Source organism: Quercus suber, unplaced genomic scaffold (assembly GCF_002906115.3).
Source record: "Quercus suber isolate HL8 unplaced genomic scaffold, Cork oak 2.0 scaffold_194, whole genome shotgun sequence".
Classification (NCBI taxonomy): domain Eukaryota; kingdom Viridiplantae; phylum Streptophyta; class Magnoliopsida; order Fagales; family Fagaceae; genus Quercus; species Quercus suber.
This window is the reverse complement of record NW_027069652.1, coordinates 1046608-1068092: the sequence shown is the minus strand read 5'-3', so window position 1 is coordinate 1068092 and position 21485 is coordinate 1046608. Positions and strand designations below refer to the sequence as shown.

The following is a 21485-nucleotide window of genomic DNA, read 5'->3' as shown; positions in this document are numbered from 1 at the left end:
TTTTTTTTTTTTTTTCTTTTGGTTCTATTTTATCATCAAAATTTCATGAACTCACGTAAAACATGCACCAAAGAAAACAAGGGATAAATACATAAAAGATCAAAGAGTTTGACCTTAATTTCAATGATAGTGAAAACGTATCAACTGTAACTATGTAGTTTAAAATTTTATAATTTTGACATTTTTAATAAGTTTCTTTCAACTTTTTTCGTTTTTCAACTTAAACTAATAGAAAACCATAAAAGTTATTTGCTATAAAATAGTACTGTGTTCATGGGTCGACATGTCATTTAATACATTGATAAATATATATATATATATATATTAACTGCATTTTCTCATAATAAAAAAAGTGTTTCTTTTATTTTTAACTAATATTTACTCGCTTTGGGGACAAATTGAAATGATTTGCAAAATTTGAGTTTTAACCGAAAATTTTTAGGATGTAAAATTTAATTTGAAAGAACCCCTCAAGATTGTGAGTGAAATTATGCAGTTTACTAAAAAACCAATCATATAACTTGACTCAACTTGAAATAAAAAAAATGGGTATGTTCTTATTTTAGAACTACGCCTCTCTTCCCCCTTATATCTTTATCTGCAAAAGTTAATTATACTATTAATTTCTGCATGATGCAAAAGATAATGAACTGTATCCAATTATCCATCAAGAAATAAAAATCAACAAAAACTTTTGACTTGAAAAGTACCTAACGAGATTTTCTCCGCAATTATACCTTCAAGTCCTAATATATTCAAGCGGTGCATGAACTACAGTTGAGAAAGAGAAAAAGAGAGAGAGAAAAAACAAGACATCTTTCATGCACTTGAACACATTAACCTATCTCATATGTAACATGGCATGGGTTGTTAGTAAATAATGTGAAATTATGCTCGGAAGAGAATAAATATAGTTATAAATTAACGTATCTCATGTGCAACATGGCATGGGTTGTTAGTAAATAATGTGAAATTATGCTCGAAAAAGAATAAATACAGTTATTCTTTTTTGATTGAGTCACAACATTAGTCTTATAAACTTATATGTCAACTTCTATACACAAAACAAAAAAGTAATACTCTTCAACAACAAAATAAAGTGATAATTCGATTATTGGATCAGGAAATGGGGGATTTAAACCCTAATTAGATATTATTTTGCAATGTCCACTTACCATCTAACTTGGTAATATAAATTAATACAAGATTAGAATGTTGGTCAATCCTAAAGCACAAATCATAGTGGTCATTAGAAATTTTGGATTGAGATTGGGCTCTCAATGGCAATATTGAGAGTTGAAAAATAAAATAACTTTCAATTTCAACGATTGAATAAATAAAGTGAACAAAAGTTAAAAAGTGAAAGTTGAAAAAATTTTGTAAATAAGGAAGGGGTAATCGCACTGGGTGCCACAACCTAGCAATTGCACCCGATCCAAATCCATAAATTTTAGCATCTAAATGGGGATCCTTTCCCCAATACAAATTACCCCATAGTTCAGAATAAATAGTTTATCCATTAATCTATTACTACTTGTAGACGTAGCAAAGTTTTGAATTCCATTCCAGAAAACATTCCAGATTAACAATTGGAACATAATATTCTGGTTCCAATGTGTTTCAATGCACCGTTTCAGGATTATGCACCGTACACACACACACACACACATACATATACTCCTTATATTTATAACTTCATATTTCATTATATCCAATTGACCAGCACAAAATTTAAAATATGATATGGGAATAAAATGAGTTAAATGATGAATTTGGGGTTCAATGTAAAAAAAAAAAAAAAAAAAATCCAATATGGTTCGAAATATCCCAAAATAGGCTGGAATTTAGAGATTGGAACAACCGAAATAGTCCAGAACAAATTGAAATTTAGTCGGAATAGAACAAGGGGATTAATGCACTGGAACAGAACAAAATTTAAAACATTGAAAACGTGAAAAGTCTGTAAATTAAAAATTAATCTCACTATATTTATTGCAAATTATATATTTTGAATTTATAATTCTCGTGATATATGTCCCCATTATTTAAGGTGAAATGTAACTAACCCAATAAAAAATAAAAAAAATAAAAATAAATCTTGTTTAAGGATCCTAATTGTGATTGATTATCTAGTAAACTTCGACCTTTCAAGTACAACAAAGGAAACATTGAGCTAAATTCAACTTTATTTTTCCTCCTTTTTCGGCACTGATCCTCAATCTTCAATGTCGTCTTATCATTTAAATGCATAAATGGTCAAGTTCGCAATCGAGTTTGAACGTGCATGCAAAAATGGTACACGTGGAAGAACCTCATTTATGCGGCTTTAAAGTTTTCTAAGCATCCACACCAAGACATGGAATCACTTTTACATCTTTGGATTACAACAAGTGGAACCAGAAAAGCTAAATATTTTTTTTTATTTTTTTCTTTTTAACCATAGTGGCCTTCACATAAATAAGAGACAAAGTTCTAACTTATTATGACTACATATTAAAATCCTAAAATATGCAAAACTAAAGCCTTAAAGAAAGAATCTCTCACAACCTTTTTTGCATGATGATGTGGAATGTTTGTTACCTTTGAGGAAAGCTCAGATAGAAAAGGAGGAATTTGCAATGATGTTGTAATGCATATATAGGAACAGATTGCGGGGATAGAGTGAGATAGTGTGGTCAAGGCAAAGCCCTTTTTGCATTATTGGGAAACACTTTGAGCTGGTTTTGTACTTAGCAAGGGGCCTAGAAAAGTAGTGAAAGAAAAGCAGAATTCAATAATGTAATAGACCACTTCTATATTGCAAACATCATTTCAAAGAATTTAATCATTAGCTTCCCCCTTAATACCTTCCCTCCATTTTGCAAAATCTTCATTGTGATATAACCCAAAAGGTTCGGTTTTGAAAAAGTTGCTTACACTTTGGTTTGAGACAACATAACTGGCTCCCACATTTGTCTTTCATTAATTCCACCATTTCTTCCAATAGGTTCTACTTTTTGGTAAACAAAAATCAAAATCTTACTGCATCTTTTCCTTTTTCCTCCACACTACCAACACCAATTTCTACATTCTTGTGCATGCAAAAACTTTACATGGTGTAACAAAACGCATAAGGCTTTCATTTTTTTTAAGTATCAGTCCAAGCAGCAAAAACTGGCAAGTGAGACATGGAGATTGGTGTAGGCCTCAGCTGAGGTGACTGGAACCAGGAACTAACGCCAGTGGCAGGGCTAATGAACTTTGAAGCTGAAGGGGGCTTTGCAAAGAGCATTGTGGAGCCCGTTTTATCCGGGCTAGGCTCTCTTGAGCTGCTCAAACTGGTCACAAGTGAGGATGGATTTGAAAAGTGTGTACCAAATTTGCTTGAGTCATCTACCATTGCCTGACTCGAGTTCACTGAATCAATACCAATTAAGTCTTGTAGGGCCATTGAGAAAGACGGGTTCCGATAATTAACAGATTTCTGATGATCAAGTGACTCAACACATGCATGTGGATGTTGCTGTTGCTGTTGCTGTGTGGACTGATACAAAGCCATCTTCCAATCCGAGCTATTACCATTACCATTTCCATTTTCAGTTTGATTGGCTTCCCCACCATTGTGCATTGGTGGATTATAATCAATAGCTTCAGTTCTTGAATCGGAATCTTTGTTTCGCCTAGCCAGCTCCCCAGCAAGTAGAGTATTGCTTGCCATGATCCTTTCAACATCATATCTGGTTATGTCAAAGTTGGTGACTGCATTTACACCACGAAACTTGATGGCAGCAATGTCATAGGCTTCGGCTGCTTCCTCTTGAGTGCCTGAAAATTAGTTTAGGAAAAAAATTAAACAAACCTCATCAAGAAATTAAATTTTAGCTTTTAATTATGGATTTTATTAGTTGAGAAACTCTTTGATTCTCTTTATTATCTCATCTGAGAGAAGCAGCCTTAAAAAAGTTCAGTCACATTCTCAAAGTATAGCCCTTCAGCCTTTTAAAAGCATCACTAGTCACTACAGTCGTTGAGAAAGACAGGGACCAGAGGTGTCATAAAAATGAGTCCTTTTGAATTATCTTAAGCACAGCTATAGCCCAATAAGGACCAAATAACAAACAATTAGTGAATCTTCTAAACTAGTCACAAACAACGGAAGCAATTGCAAATCAAAAATTATAATAACAAAGTCTTGAGGAATTTAAACAATGCATGAACTTACTGAATGTCCCAAGATAAAGGTCCTTGTTTCCTGCAACTCTGCCAATCCTAGCTTGCCATCTTCCATGTTGGTGATGCCTGCAAAAGGACAAGTAATTAAAACACAACCATAATTATAATCTAACTGGAATGAACTATTTAGCTAATACAAACAGTTGTTTGATGCCAAGTAAAAACAAATAAAAACCTTGTCACTCCTCGGTACATTGAAGCTCCCCTTGAAAACCCACTACTTTTCCTGCAAAGCAAATCAAAGCAAAATCCTGATAGTCAGCCTGAGATGTCAAGGCTGCATACAAAGCATAATAAAACAATAACTCAAAATCTTACCTCCTCAAATGAGCAACATATTCTTGCCGGCTCATGTTCTTCATTTCTTCCAGTTCTGATTGATAGTTTTCTAGCTGCCAAAACACCAAAGGAAGGAGATTTCAGTAACTGAAAGCCTAAAACCAATGAAAGACATTTATCAGTGTTGAATCATACCGGAAAGTTAATATGAGTTGAAGGCCCCCAGTACTTCAGGGCAGCAAGATCATACGCTCTTGCAGCCTTCTCTTCCATATCATAACCCCCTGAAGTTCATATATGTCATTAATTTAATTATAACGATAACATAAATTTTCATTATTTTGTTTACAAGGAGGCAAAAAAGGCTTACCAAGATAAACTGAAATGAGCATCATTTGATTGAAACGGCATCCACAAGAAGCATGAACATGACAAGAATTATTGAAATGAAGTCAGACCATATGCATGAAATGGACCATGAATTGCAGTCAAAAAGGGATACTTCCAAACAGATACACTGTGAATTGCTTTTGTTTTACTTCACTAACCTTGCCTTCCCTTCCTGGTCTGCCCTTCCTTCTTGCAACTGTTATCCCACAGATGGGCCTCATATCTACCAGTCCATCTGTGCCTAGTGGAGGTAAAATTTTGAATGCGAAAAAAAGTAAATTAAAACTGTACAAAAATAGACAGAAACAACTCAAACTAGAACAACAACCAATGTACTAGCAATTAGAAATCTCACTGAAAAAGAAGAATAAAAAGAGAAAGTAAAATAGTTAAACTGAAAGGGTTAAGTAAACAGTAAGTACTAACCTTGTAACACCTCTATACTGTGAAGTTCTCTGTCCAAATGTGTCAATGGACTTCCTATGTACAGGTTGCTTGTGACCAACTTTTCCAGGACCTCTCTTCTTTGTTTCCATGGCAACACATTCAGTTCCAGCAGGTGAGATCTGCCTTGGAGCTGTAACACAGCTAGACTGAGAACCAGGGCTCATGGACAAGCTTAAAGACTGTAAATCCCCACATCCCATTGCATTTACAGACCCAGAAGCACCATTATCATCAACAATGTTACCATTCATTTGCTGCTCCAGAGCATGGTGGGCAGAGTACTGCCTAGCCACCCAGTTTTTCAAGCAAGGAATCCCGTCTTCTGCCATGTGAGGGATTTGAGAATCGCAATCTGCTATATGGGTTTGCTTTGATTCATCCTCCAATGGTGTTTGATATATCCCATGGCAGTGAAGCCCAGTATAGTATGGGTGGGTTTGAACTGGAATATGTTGCTCTTGTTGCCTATAAGGTTCTTGGAGAAGGCCCAGTGAATGTTCCCGGTTGGTTTCAGCCTCAGCATTTTGGTTGTAGTAAATGCTGTCTAAGCTTAGCGCCATTGCTTCTCTTTCATGAGTTCCATATTCATGGGTTCCCATACTTGCACCACCTAGAAAGTCTTCCAATTTTGGTGATGAACTGGGCACCATTCCTTTACACAAATATATAAAGAGCAAAGTAAAATTTTAGAGTTCAAAGAAGCTATCTTTTTGCACTTAAAAGCACTTAAACTAAATATGAAAATGAACTTATTAAAGCAAACCTTCTGGTTGTGATCTAGTGAGAGCTTCCATAATACAAAGAGACCCATCTGACTTGAGTGGCATTACAGACAACGGAGAGTGAAAGCCCGCATTTTCTCCAACCAAGTAACAAATTCCAGCTGGGGTATTAAGGTAGTAACTAGTAGGAGGAGGAGCACTAGAAACAGCAGCTGAAGAAGCCTGGCCCTGTTGATGATGATGGTACTGATGTTGTTGTTGAGGATCAGAAGGAACCTCCATTTTCATGTGGGGTGAGAGAGAAAAGCCCAACCAGTTATTATTGCTGCCACTGTTATCATTCATAGACTTCATCTTCTTCTTCTTGTAAAATCTATCTCTCTCTCTCTCTCCCTTTTTTCACTCCCAAAGGTCCTATTTTTTCTTACTAGTATCTATCTCCTGCTACAAGGCAACTCAATCATTGGCAACCAAATAAACTAATCATAGCAAAATCTCTTGCTTCCCTCCCTCTGAAAAGAAAAATATAAACTTGGTTTTTGTTCTCTATCTACAAGACACTACAAAGCAAGAGTTTTTTTTTTGTTTACCAGCAAAACTCTTCATTCTATGCTAAACTCCTTATTCCTCCCCACAAAATCTCTCTCTTTCTCTCTCAAGAGAACAACAAAAACTGGTCTCTTTAAACTAAACAAAAAGAATGAATATCTAGCAAGCAATGCTGGGGAGCACCCCTGCATTCCATTGGGATCTGTGTATATGAGAAAGACCACGTCTTTTGCTTTTTTCTTCTCTCACTCTATTCTCTTTTGCCCTTTTCTTAATAAACTCATAAAACCCTACAAGAAACCCCCAGATTCAATATATCACTAAAAACCCATCTCTCCAAAACACAAAATATGAAAAAACCACACTTAACTTAAAGCCTCTTAAATAATGCACTCTTACCCACAAAAAACCCAGATATTATTATCCACCCTTTCTTTTTATCTTTTACAGTACAGTAGTCGGTTGAATCTAGTGGATGAGCAAGGACCAATAGGGTGAGAGAGGGGTCAGATTTAGCCCAAAATGTATTTGGTTTTATATTATTTTTACAGTCATAAATCACACCTCACAACTCACAGGGCCTTAAGATAGATTTGACGAGCAGGACATCTGCTCATCCAGTCACTTCATACAGTACACCCTTCTGTGCCCCTGCCACTCAAAAAGTATCCAATTTAAATTCTAATGTTTTCTTTTGCTTTCAAACTTAAATACTGCTTCAATTTGGTTCCCAGCTTTCAATCCTAAAAAGCCCTTGTGTCACGCCCCACTGTGACTGTGAGCCCATCATCAAACGTCTATTTTTTTTACAATAAGCTGTGAGTCACAACACTATTATGTTTTATAAACTTTTAATACATAATTTTTTTTTCCTTTTTTTAAAATGGTTTGAAATCTGTACTCTACTATCGAAACCTTTTTCATTCCTCTCAACCTCTAGATATGTACTAAGTACTTCTGGAGGTGTCATTTGACCAATTAAGTCATAGTCTTTTTTTTGTTTTTTAGATTCAATTGAGTCATAGTTGATACATAATAAAAGCTGTGATTTTTCGACTAAATCTTACAAAAAAATTATGTCATAATATATCAATTGTGAACGTAGAATAGTAAGAAATGATTGCTGTCAACTATTGATCTATGTGCTTTTTAAAAAGAACACATACACAAAACCTTTTATCATAACTCAAATGTAATTCTATTTTTTTTTTAACGTTCACAGTTAATTATGTCAAAGTGATCTTCACTGGTTTCTCTCCTAGAAAATATCATGTATTATAGGTAGGCTATAATAGCATTGCTTTTTGGTTATAGAAAAGAAGAGAAGGATGTAGGGATGTGCTTGTGTGGGTCATCTCATCTGCCGAATGCTGAATGCTGACCTTAAGCCTTAATTTTTTCTGACAGTGGGCTGTGACTGTCATCTGCAATGTTAGGGTGACTGAAGACAGAGGAATGGATGTAAGTGGGAATTTGAAAATACTCACATATCAATAATTGGGTCCGGTTAATGTGTAAATTAAGAGCACACATTAACATTTTTTTATTTTAAAAATATTTTTTAAAATTAAAAAATTATCATTAATTTTTTAATTCTCAAAAAAAATTTAAAAAAAATTAAAATTAATATGTGTCCTAAAAGTTAGGGTACATATTAGTAAAATTCTTAATAATTTTATACTTTTACAAAATGATTGTTGCTATTCAACTCAAATAAATGATGTAACGTGTCTCTAATCTAGCGGAGATGGCCAAGTGATTGGGCTCGTTGTCTCAAAGTTGCTGTTTTAAATTTGACTAACAATTTTTTAGTTCAAGTTCAGATATCAGCTCTTTAAAAAAATTTATCGAATCAGCAATTTACTTCGTACGAGCCCACCTATCGCAAAAGGGATAAATTTCTTATTGAAAGTTTGAAGGAAACATTGTTAAAAAAAAAAAAAAACAGATGATGTAATGTATCCCACTGAACAAACTTCATTGCTAATAAATTAAAATTACAGTGACAACATGGATACTATTACCAATGTCGCATTTGCTGTTTGGGTCACTTTAACCAGCTGGTTTATTTTTATTTTTATTTTTTTTTTCAAGCTGTGGAAACCAGCAAAGTTGCCAGCAATAACCCATTTTAGTATGTAGCTATGTATATAAGTATCACGAGAAAGTTTGGTATCACAATTTTGGTGTCACAAATTTTGCCATAATTTTGATTAGGTCTCGATATAAATGGTGAAAAAAAATACTAAACTTATGTAAAAATAATTGTTTACTATTCTAGTTGATTATCACATTAATAAATTTTGATGAAATTTGTGATAAATGGTGTGATCTTAAAAAATATATATTGTTCCCATCAAAATATATATATATATATATATTGTAGTATTATTAATTTAAATAATATCAAATATCTCAAGTTCCCCCACAGATTTGCTCTCTTTGAATGTGATTTATTAGGCTTAAAAAATAAGTCGTGTAAAGATAAAATTCTACCTAAAAAACGATAACTTAAAAAAAAAATTGTATATAAGACATATAAATTAAACAAACTAGAAATAACCCACTAATTTTTTTAGAGAAAGTTGAGCAACATCAATAAGTTTTGTAATTAACCTACCATTGTTTTAGTAACCAAAAAACAAAAGGTTTGATTCAACTAAAATTTGTATGGGATGTTGGAAACTAGACCCATTGAACCATCATAAATAGGACTATCTATTTTACTAACCTATTTGGATGAGTTTATTTCACCTCAAAAAATAATATATAGTTTTATTTTGACACAATAAGTAAAAAAATAACATGACGAAATAAGTTCATAATGAACAACTTCATCAATATCATGTCTTTGAATTAAAATGGGATGGGAGTTGGGACCAACTATAAGTAAACAAAATCACATTTGGTGTCCTTTCTTATAATAATGAACAAATTCATCAATACCATCTTATTTTAGCTTAATCTAAGTATATATGTATATGAATCTCTATTTTCGATACTCAAATCTTAGCCTTTATCTCATACCTTACAAAAACTTGTAATTGTAGAGTAATTATCACACTAAAAATATGTGATGGTTAAAAAAAAAAAAAAAAGTTAACACCACAAAATTATAAGTGTTTTTGAGAGTTCACGTTCTAGATAGCACAAGAAACAATATTTTCTTAGTGATTTCTCCAACTAAAATGGAAAAAGAAAAGAGAATCCATTTGCTTTATCTAAAAGCAATGGGATGTGTAGTAGTCAACAACTGCTTCCAGACAAAAAGCGGCTTGTGGGTCTGTGATAAACTAGAAATATTCCATGAATGATGAGCAAAGGGCCCCCAAAAAACAAGCTTTTGGTGGAAAAATGTCATCTCATTTTTATGTAATTTATACATGTTATCTGTACTACGTAAACATTTTTCAGTGGATGCTGTTTTTTTTTTTCATTACATGTGTCTGTAAGAAATTGTTTTATTATTGAGAGTGTAACTTTTAGTTTTAGAAGTTGGTAGTTCTCAGTTCGCACTAAACAAGGAAATTTTTTTTTATAATTTTTATACTTCGTAGTTGGAGTAGATATATTTCATAGCTTATCAATCTTTTTTGACTTTCTTGTGTGGTTTCCACAGCTCATTAACGAACAACTATTAGCTTTGGATAATCACAGCCGAAATACAACACAAAAGTTTTCCACAAGCGTGTTTTCAATTCTAAAGTGTGGACAAAAAATAAATATTTTAAACAAAATTTAGATATGCCCCAATTTTTTGTTATAGTGTTTTATAACAATCATACCAAGAGCTTCTTTAAGCATCTCGTAAATTTCAGTAGTTTCACCGCTAAATAAGAGACATATATATATATATATATTTTTTTTTTTTTGGATAATTTTTATATTAAATTTGTAACAAAAATATAAATGTTAACTTATATTCAAAAATATATTATTGATGAAACTAGCTCTGACAAAAGAGTAAAATAAATTATCTAACATTTTATATTGAATTAGTACGTCAGTTTTAAAATATATCTTCTACCAGCAAGCACTATAACACAACTATCACTTTTTTCCATGTACTCCACTTAAATTATGATTAATTAACTGGATTACCCATTTATACTTCTATTTTTTTGTCCCTATTTTTTGGTATTCTTTCTTGGTCAAACTTTCCTTTTTTTCGTTTCGTCTTTTATATAGCTAGGCACTTTGGCAGGAAGTTCTAAAATTATTTTCGAGGTTTTTCCTTAGTCTTTGTTACTTGTTGATCAGCTTCTTTTTTGAGTGGGAATGTTGCATGCAAATGTGCATGCAAATGAAAGAGTAGTCTTCGTGGAGACAGATATTCAAATGCGAATGATGATAGTTTGAACCTTGAAAGGAAGGCTGAGAGTTTCTGAGGGGAAAAAAAAAAGAGAAATAAGTACTAGGGAGAGCGTGTGGGTACACATATATTGAGGTCGGAAGAATTCTTTTTCTGATTATATAGCAATGATGAGTGAATCCTTTAACAGATTCAACACTATAAGTTGAGAGAAGAGACCACTAAGCTTTTGTGTCGTGGATACACTGCATGTACTAGGCAAAGGGTTTCATAATTCACTTTCATACTTTCAATTTTACTAACCTTTTTCAGTAAGATGCTAATGGGGTTTGGTACATATGGTGTGCCTTTTTTTTTCTTTTCTTTTCTTTCTTTTTTTAAACTTCTTCTGTCTCTTTTTGATTGCTCAGATCAGACCAAAGCTACAGTCTTTGTGGTCCAGTCCTTCTAAGAGGCATGATCAAAGAGGGCCAACCATAGATAATATTGATTTTTAAGCTGATCCAAATTTAAGGTGTATCAAAGAGGATGCGATCAGTTATTGCTACCACTTTACAAGGGAATCGAGGGACATATACAGAAATGATAGTAACAGAGATCTGTTTGCATTTTTTTTTTTATCAGAGTTTATTACATAAGCTAAAAAAATAAACTGAAATTGTGATTTGAAATTACGATTTTCAAATTTATTTATTGTAAAAAATTATAAAATGTTGATTATAGGGGACATACCCTAAGCCACAATGGACAAGTAAACAAAACCCTTGGAGCCAAGGTCTACCATATCATGTTAATTACCTTGACAGACTACTACCTCTTTTGTATTAAATACAATAAGACATGATGTCACTGTACAATGTTGGAGGGGATGGTGCATTAATTGTTAAGATCTCTACCATTTTATAGGGAATTACTGACCAAACTCAATCACCAAAGAGCTTATAATAACCTTTTAAGTCATGAATGAAGATATGTGTTAGGTTTTGGGAAAATTATTGAATACTTTGAAGGTATTATAAATGTGTACTATTTTTTCTAATAAGAATTATGAGTTTTACCATAAATTTAATTAGTGGACTAACAGTTATCTAAAAGGAATAAAATATACATTTATGGTATTTTGAGAGTATCCAATAATTACCCTAAGTTTAAACCCTTGTCGATCAAAAAACAGTGTTTAATCAATTTTAAAGTCAAGTTATTAATTAGATTAATTATGGAAGCCTTAGGTTAAACTAATCATCAATATCATGCAAGTGCATAAATTCAAAGAGTACACAATATGAAGCTTGAGCACTTGTCTAAACATTCCAATAGACTCTTCTTCTTTTTTCTTCTTTTTTTTTTTTTAAATAATCTCCAACTTTTATTAAACAACAAGAGAAGGAACACTCCGATAGACTCTAAGAGTTATAACTAGACAAATTTGTGATTACGTGTTTACCAACACAAAACTAAATATTTAAATCCTAACAATGTGCACTACTCCTTGTCTTATCCACTCACTAGCTTTTCTTCGTTCACCTCATCTCATTGCTGAAACTTGTTACTCTGCAAATTTTATTTGAGCTTACTATGTGAAATTCCTCACTAACTTAACCTTCAAAATGCTTCCAATCAATCCCACTAGTTGGTCTAAAGTAGGTTGTTTCATATATGATGGCTCTTATGCAGTGAATTTTCGCCCATTCCACCATCATGTTTGGTTGTAATTATTGGTGTGGTTCCTCTCTTAGCCCTACATTAAAAATAACAATAATTGATGATGATAAATACATTTGTGCGCCCACTTTTAAACTCTTAGCCCTACATTAAAACTAACAATAATTGATGATGATAAAATACATTTGTGCACCCACTTTTAAACTTAGGCTGCGTTTGTTTCGCCTGAAAACAGTTTACGGAAATTATTTTACATTCTTATGGGTGTTTGGTTCCTATGGGAAATACGGTCAACGGAAAATATGGTTTACGTTGACCGAAAAATAAGACCTTTTGAACGGAAAATATTTTACACTCTTATTTTACATTTAATGGATTTTTGGAAAACACACCCGAAGAGAGAGAGTGAGAGAGAGCCCAAGCACACTCCACCTAAAGCACATCCTCGCCGGTTAGATCGCCATCCTCGTTGTCGTCGCCTCCTTCGTCCTTGATCTCGTCGCCTCCTTCGTCCCCGATCTTGTCGCCTCCTTTGTCGCTAATTGTGCCAAGATAGCGCCGCCCTCTCGATCGCGCCAAGATCATGCCTTCGAGATCACGGTGCCAAGTTCGTGCCTGCGAGATCGCGCTATCCTCCTCTGGGTCAGATCATCATCGTCGTCTCGATCGCACTGCCTTCTCGATCTCGTCATCCTCCTCTGATTTTTTTTTTTTTGTTGCGATGGTGTGAATGGTGGATTTTCTGTGGGTTTTGTGTTGTGTGGTGGTGGGTTTTGTGTGGATAGTGGTGGTGGATTTTCTATGGGTGCTGATGTGTGGGTGGTGGTGGATTTTGTGATATAAAATTTGTTTGGAAGCTGAGAAAATATGAAAAATTGGTAGGAAAATAGTATTTTCAGAATATTATCAAACACCAGAATTGATTTTTCGTAAAACGAATTCCGAGACAGCCAAATAGCTTGAATACATTTTTCTTTCCCGAAAATAGCATTTCTGAAAAATATTTATTTTCCAAAAAATATTTTACATGAACCAACCACAGCCTTAGTCGTTCTCAAATTAAGTATAAGATAATTCAAAATAAAATACAATTATATAATCTCTCCCTCCCCTTAAAACTAAATAAGTGAATGAATGAGATTAGTAAACGAGGTTTATAAATGTTGTGTTCAAGTTCAACTTAAAATGAGTATTTTCTTAGTGTCGTTCATCAAGGAGCAAACTCGTATTGACCGAGATTAGTATGCATCAAATCCACTAACCTGACCAAGTCAATCCAAGCCAACCCAACTTGGTGACTCGAGTTGGTTTTCATGATTTAGGTTGGATTGAAATTTTCTATACATGTAATGAGTTGGGTAGAAAATTTCTCAACTCAAGTTGAGTTAATAAAACCCTTAAGTATGCGTTTGGATAACACTGAAAGTTGCGGTGCGTTTCCTATTTCACGTTTTGGAACCTTTTTTTTTTTAACACATGAACAGTAAAATCACTATGCATGAGACATTTATCACTGTTCACGCACTGTAAATCACTGTTTACGTACTGTAGCAGCACTGTTTATGTATTAAAAATGGGTCCCACGATACTATTTACACATTTAAAAATTATTTTGTTACAGTATTTTTAACAACAATCAATTTTCAGTAACAATAAATTATATCTAAACAGACCCTAAATCCAATCCGACCTAACCACCACCCCAAAAAAAACTTTCCAAATTTTCGAACTCTACCATGTATGAATTAAATAATAAGTGTCCATCAGCCGACTTTCTAGATTTCCTATATGAATAAAAGAAGTGTGTGTTCTATGTTTTCCCCCATAGTATTTTACCACTTTGACCCCCTAACTTCGAAATTCTCACTCAGTCATGGCATTCATTTTTTTTTAATTGTGCTCTTTTAGAGTATATTTATCTTTCATTATTAAAAAAAATAAAAATAAAAATACTATTACACGTACAATATAACCGGGAGAGAGCGGAAAACACATGCATGAAATAAAAGAAAACAGATGTTGTCAGGTCGAAAATGAGAATCAGTATCAGCTCTATTTAGTTAAAACATGCAGAATAGTGAAAAACAGTTATATGGGAACTCTTTACTCATTCCTCCTCCATCTCAAACAGTTTAAGCTGTTTAATTTGGATAGTGACAATAGCATGTAAAATTTACCCCAAAAAAATAAAGAAAAGAAAAAAAGAAGACAATAGCATGTAAAGTGTAAACCCAAAGAACAGTCACCACTTAATTTCATTAATTAAAAGGACTGTTCAGATTTTTATGAACGTTAAAAAGACCATGGACTAATGTTTTTAATTTTTTTTTTTTAAATACTAGTATATAATAGACAAAGTTGTTTCTCAAAAAAAAAAAAAAAAAAAAAACAAAGTTTAGCTACAAAATTAGTTGTAACTTAAAACTATAACTTTACTCAATAAAATAAAATTTTTTACATATTTTGAAGGACAATATTTAGTTACAAAATTGATTGTAACCTATAACTACAACTTTACTCAATATCATTTTATTGAAGATGAATTTTGACAAATTCACCATTAGATTACATCTTCTTCTTATATCCGTCATGCTTGCAAAATTTCTAGAAAATTAAAGATCAAGAGCTATGTCATCAATAAATTGTTTAAATTGCAAGTTTTTGTAGTTTAAAATTATGCATAAAATATGAGCTTATAGATCATATAGTAAATAATATCCGATTGACACATATTTTGACATGTGTATTAAGAATTTAAAAAACATGCAATTTAACGATTAGATTTCAAAATATATAGTAATGTTTATTTTATTGAGTAAAGTTGTAACTATAAAATTGGTTGTAGCCGTACTCAATAAAATAAACATTACTACATATTTTGAAAATCTAATTGTTGAATTGCATGTTCTTTTTGCTCTTAATACACATGTTAAATTTTGTGTCAATCAGACATTATTTACTATATGATCTGTAAGGTCATATTTTATGCATAATTTTAAACTATAAAAACTTGGAATTTAAAAAATTTATTGATGACATAGCTATTAATCTTTAATTTTCTAGACATTTTGTAAGTATGGAGAATATAAGAAGAATATGTAATCCAATGGTGGATTTGTCAAAATTTACCTCTGATAAAAAGATACTGAGTAAACTCTAATATAAGAAGAAGATGTAATTCATTCTTTTAAGAGTAATGTTATGATTATAAACTCTTTTACAATATTTTTACAAACTAGTGATGTAGCTTCTTAATGGTTCAAACCCGAGCCTACTACATATATTGTTTTTTTACATATCAATAACCAATCATCACATTAGCAATTTGTAAAAAAATTTGTAACTCTAATATTCTACTTCTTTTAAATGTCATAAAAAAATTATAGATCTAAAATCTAAAACAAAATATACAAGCCAAAAAAATTAGCCCAACAACAAACCTAAAAAAAATTATAGTCGATTAACCAATTTTACCAACAACAAACAACTTGCTCTTTAAAAAATTATAAACAAAATTATTTTGTAATTTATGTCTTAAAAAAAAAAAAAAACAAACAAACAAACAAACTCCCGACGTCATAGTGCAGCTGCACGCAGCCAATAGCATACCTGCTTTCCCTAAATTAAAGTCTTCGCTCCATCTTTTTTAAGTATTGTGGGTCATTGAAAAATTATTATCCAACGAAGTAAAGAAGTGTTTTACTTGTTAAAATGATAAATGAACATCAACATCAATGATATTCAAAGTAAATAGCATATCTTCTCTCTCCAAATAAAGCGATAAAAAGTAAGATTATGGATCAATCATAGATACTAGATAGATGCAAAAAATATAAGTTTTTATTAAAAGATTTAACACTAACAAGACATAAAATGAGCAAAACTTTCTAGCTAGAAAAATGATATTGTCGGAATTTATTCAAAACATTTTTTTAGAGGATATTCAAAACATTACTCTCTCTATAATTAACTTTCGGTTATAACTTATCCTAGAAAAATTATGAAGCATTATATTCCTACAGTACTGATGATTTATCAGTACACCAACCTCGGCAACATTGAGATTCAGGTATAAAGAGGATTGAATGATCATCCAAGTCAGAAATTTGAGTGTCACATTTTTCATACCATATGACAAGAAATAATAATTAATGAAAAAGATAGAGGAAAATCGTTCAATCATAAGATGAGATTTTAAATATTCAAGTGAAAAAAATGAGATAGAGATTTTACATGGTAAGAATAGTTAATGAGTTAACGCAGCATTAGCAAGCCATCCAGTGAAGACTATTAGTATTAAGTACTCAAAGATCTTTTACTCTAATATCATATTAAATTATCAATTGTCTTACAAATTTTAAGTATTAAAATATGATAAATTTAATTAACCACACAATTATAACTTATCGGAAAGTTAAGCATACCTAAAATTTGTAAACAGCCTACTAAAGCACAAGTTGCCAACCAGTCAAAGTGGGACAGAGGTAGTTTCCAATTTCCCCAGCTAGTGCACATTGCCACTGTTTTTGAGTATGGCATAGAAGATCACATCGGATCCTCTCTTTAAGTATTTAAACAAATTAAATAGTATTCTATCCTTAATTTCTTTTGTAACTTTTCAGATACCCTTAAATGCCATTCTACTCTATATGTTTTTTTTAATAAACAAATAATGAAAAAGAGGGAAATGAAATTCAAAACATTTACATAAAATATCACAAAATATATCAAGATTTAGCTTGAATCCGCTACTTTAATATACTAGATTTATCATGATAGTAACACACGTTCACTTTTAACTGCGTGTCATAGTCATGAAACTAATATATTAAAACACTTGACCCAAGTTTTGCTCAAAATGTCATTACCTCTGCTCTTATAACTTTAATCCAAAATAGTACCATTCTAGCTGGTAAGAGTTAGACCCATTGTTCCTCCTTCACCCATGTACTTAAAAATGGATTGTTTTCTCTCTTTGGCGCCAAAATTAATTAAAGAATGGACAAACATTTAGGTTCAGTATTGTTGACATTTGTCCCTGAGGCCCAGCCCAGTGACAGAGAGGAGAGAGATAAATGAGAGAAAGAGGGAGGTGAGTAAATGAGAATCACGTGAGAACACAAAGTCCAAACAAAATCTAGTGAAAGATCACGGAAATAGGGCCATAAATGGGTGGCCCAGGCCAGGCCAACAGAAACAAAAGTAGCGGATTATGAATATGATTATCAGAGATCACTGGATGGATTGATGGCAACCCAACTTTGACAAGGACAACTACCCTACACTCTTCTTCTGTTCTGTTTTCTCTCTGCCCCTCCCCCCCAAACAAAAAAAAAAAAAAAACCCTTTCAGTTTTCAAATATGTAAAATTTATATAATTTTATCTAAAAACGACTTGTGCCGTTAGTGTATAATTTTATAAATTTATACTGATATTATTTGCTTTGCATTCAATTTTTTTTAAATGTATTTCAAAGATAAAAAAAGAAAGAAAGTAAATGATGGTTGTTATGTGTGGCTAAAGAGAAATAATAAAAAAGAATAATAAATTTTGATATTTTAATAAAATGTAGTGTAAAATAAATAATATGATGTAAATGTTTCAAAAAGTTAATTTGTAAAATAAAAAAAGTAACATCTTATGCTAAAATAGATATAAATTTTTCTATAAATTGATTTTAATGCTCTATCTCTCATCCTCTGACTCTATCTTGAGCCTCTCTTTCTTCTTCTCTTTTGTTTTTTTTTTGAAAGTTAGGTAGCTTTAAATACATTGACTCTAAGAGTTCTCAGCAATCTATCTTTGGCTCATTCAGCCAAAAAAAAAAAACTGTATCCTAGTTTCTCAATTGGTACAAGTACATAGCAGATTTTAATTAGAAAATCTACTGTATAACACTAAAACAATTGTGACTAATAAGATGAGCTGGAAAATAAGTCATGCTAAAGAACACTTTTAATTCTAGTTCACTTAATACCTCCTCACTTTTTCATATTAGGGTGTGATGTTATGAACATAAAATTTGTATAATCTTTTTTCACAATTGAGATTATTAGTTGTGATTGGATCATCACTTTTATATAAACACAACTTATAAAAAATTTATTAACATTATTCAATAATCACAATGTATTATCTTCAAAACAAACTGTGGGGCCCATGGGCCTGACAACCTCGGCCCATCGGGTAGCAGGCCCAAGACCCATGCCGAGGAACACTGACTATTCAAGGCTAAATTGGGGAAAGCCTCTTTTTCCAATCCACACCGAGAACCTCCTCATCCTCGGCCTGACAATGGTGATTTTCGGGAAAGACCAAGCCCAAAGTAAGCTGTCACCGTCGCATTTAATGCATTCACCTAACCCCCCTGGTCGCATTAATGGGGATATAACCCCTTAGCAGGGCAATGTTGATCAGAGTGAACCACTCGAGTACTGATAAGGCCTCTGATGGGACGGATGGCCAGAAGAGAGGCAAATGAATGATCAACAGATGGAATAAGGAGATAGGAAGATGAAGACTATATAAGAAAAGCAAGTAAAGTAAAAAAGGGGGGGAAAAAATAGAAGCAAAAGGCCTCCTCGGCCCATGGCCGAGGAGAATCCTCCCAGTTGTAAAGAAACTCTAAGTATCTTTTTATAAATGAGAGTTCATGCTTGATGAACGACGGCCAGCGCCTAAACCTTTAACCCACTCTCTATAAATTTATTGTTTGGGCTTGATTGGGCTGAAAACCCATTCATACTCAGGGTCAATCCAAACTGAGTCCCTACAATTGGCGCCGTCTGTGGGGAGGATTAGGGTGCTGGCTGGCGCACCAGGCGAGTGTTCTGAGTAGTCGTTTTACAGTAGGTTGAAAAAAAAAAAAAAAAAGAAGAAAAAAATAGAAGATTTGACAGCGAAGAGAGAAATCTTGATATTATTATTATTCATAAACAGAAACATTACAAATTACAATCAGAGGCTCAGGCAGGTGTGTTTCACACACAAATTTACAAGCTAATCCTACCAGCTATTTCTACAATCAGAGGCCCAGGAGGAGCCGCCCTAAAAATGCTAGCCAGTGGAAGTGTCAAGCCGTTCCTTTATTGGTATAAAGAGAATGGGAGAGCTTGACACAAAAGGCAGAGAAGGGGAGGGCCATCATGTTTCCAGGCCACCGACAACTCCCTTCTCGCTAGGCGGAGCTGGAACAAAGAGAGGAGCAGATGCAAGGGCACCGGGACACCTTCCCCCATGATGTCCCTTGATCTCTCCAATCCTCACGAGTGTTGGCCGTTGGAGACGGCAACACTCGAGCACCGCCCATGAGGTGAATTTGCACGTCTTCTTCGTCGGGGGTGCGCTCCGAGGAAAACGTTAGGTACTCTAATAACATCCCTCCGGCCACTTGTAGGCGCCATCGGGTTACGCCTAGAGTCTGCCGCACCGAAAGCCCAGTGGGGGCTGCAGCCATACCGGCTTTCGCCAGCTCCAGTCACAATTCCGGCGGGGTTGTTAAAAGGGCTTGGAAAGTTGGAAGAAGGTGTTCTGTTTTTCTGTTTGTGTTGAAAGGTCCATGGGTTGTGGAGAAACCATCTCGCCACCTTTTATAAGGGGTGGGGGTTGGTGAGAATTAATTCATGCAGAGTTCGAAAAGAGAATTATCAGCTGGGCTAATAATGAAGCTATCAATTTCCAAGGAGTCATAGACCGTTGGATTCGTGTTAATTTACGAGGACATTAATGAAGGCGCGTTTCGTGCACCGAAGCGTCAAGCGCGGAACACGAACGGACAATGGCGCTTTATAAATGAAAAAGATGGGCCTTGAGCTGGAGGCGAGATCAACGCCATATGTAAAGATCATAATCTGACCCAAGGAGGAATCACCTTCAATAAAGTGATCCGAGGACAAACCTTTACTTACAGAAAAATAGAAGTGGTAGACAGAACCAAGGTGTTGCATGGTCCTCGGACCCAAGCCTATGGTAAAACTATACACACCATTATACCTGGTACTAGACAGAACCAAGGTATTGCATGTCCTCGGACCCAAACCTATGGGGAAACTAGATACTTACAGAAAAATAGAAGTGGTAGACAGAACCAAGGTATTGCATGGTCCTCGGACCCAAGCCTATGGTAAAACTATACACACCATTATACCTGGTACTAGACAGAACCAAGGTATTGCATGGTCCTCGGACCCAAACTTATGGGAAACTAGATACTTACAGAAAAATAGAAGTGGTAGACAGAACCAAGGTATTGCATGGTCCTCGGACCCAAGCCTATGGTAAAACTATACACACCATTATACCTGGTACTAGACAGAACCAAGGTATTGCATGTCCTCGGACCCAAACCTATGGGGAAACTAGATACTTACAGAAAAATAGAAGTGTAGACAGAACCAAGGTATTGCATGGTCGGACCCAAGCCTATGGTAAAACTATACACACCATTATACCTGGTACTAGACAGAACCAAGTATTGCATGGTCCTCGGACCCAAACCTATGGGAAACTAGATACTTACAGAAAAATGAGACAGTGGTAGACAGAACCAAGGTATTGCATGGTCCTCGGACCCAAGCCTATGGTAAAACTATACACACCATTATACCTGGGTACTAGACAGAACCAAGGTATTGCATGGTCCTCGGACCCAAACTTATGGGGAAACTAGATACTTACAGAAAAATAGAAATGGTAGACAGAACCAAGGTATTGCATGGTCCTCGGACCCAAGCCTATGGTAAAACTATATACACCATTATACCTGGGTACTAGACAGAACCAAGGTATTGCATGGTCCTCGGACCCAAACCTATGGGGAAACTAGATACTTGCAGAAAAATAGAAGTGGTAGACAGAACCAAGGTATTGCATGGTCCTCGGACCCAAACCTATGAGGAAACTAGATACTTGC

General features: G+C 33.9%; 1 protein-coding gene across 1 annotated transcript; it reads right to left on the bottom strand.

Annotated features, from left to right (window-relative positions):
• Positions 1-2769: 2769 nt before the first annotated feature.
• LOC111985236 (AP2-like ethylene-responsive transcription factor ANT) lies at positions 2770-7237 on the bottom strand. Its single transcript, XM_024016880.2, has 9 exons — positions 6092-7237; positions 5308-5980; positions 5040-5122; positions 4862-4870; positions 4687-4775; positions 4531-4604; positions 4388-4438; positions 4202-4278; positions 2770-3804 (listed from the first exon to the last, which is right to left on the bottom strand). The coding sequence occupies exons 1-9, from the start codon at positions 6402-6404 to the stop codon at positions 3128-3130; spliced, it is 2046 nt and encodes a 681-aa protein (XP_023872648.1). The 5' UTR covers positions 6405-7237; the 3' UTR covers positions 2770-3127.
• Positions 7238-21485: the final 14248 nt, after the last annotated feature.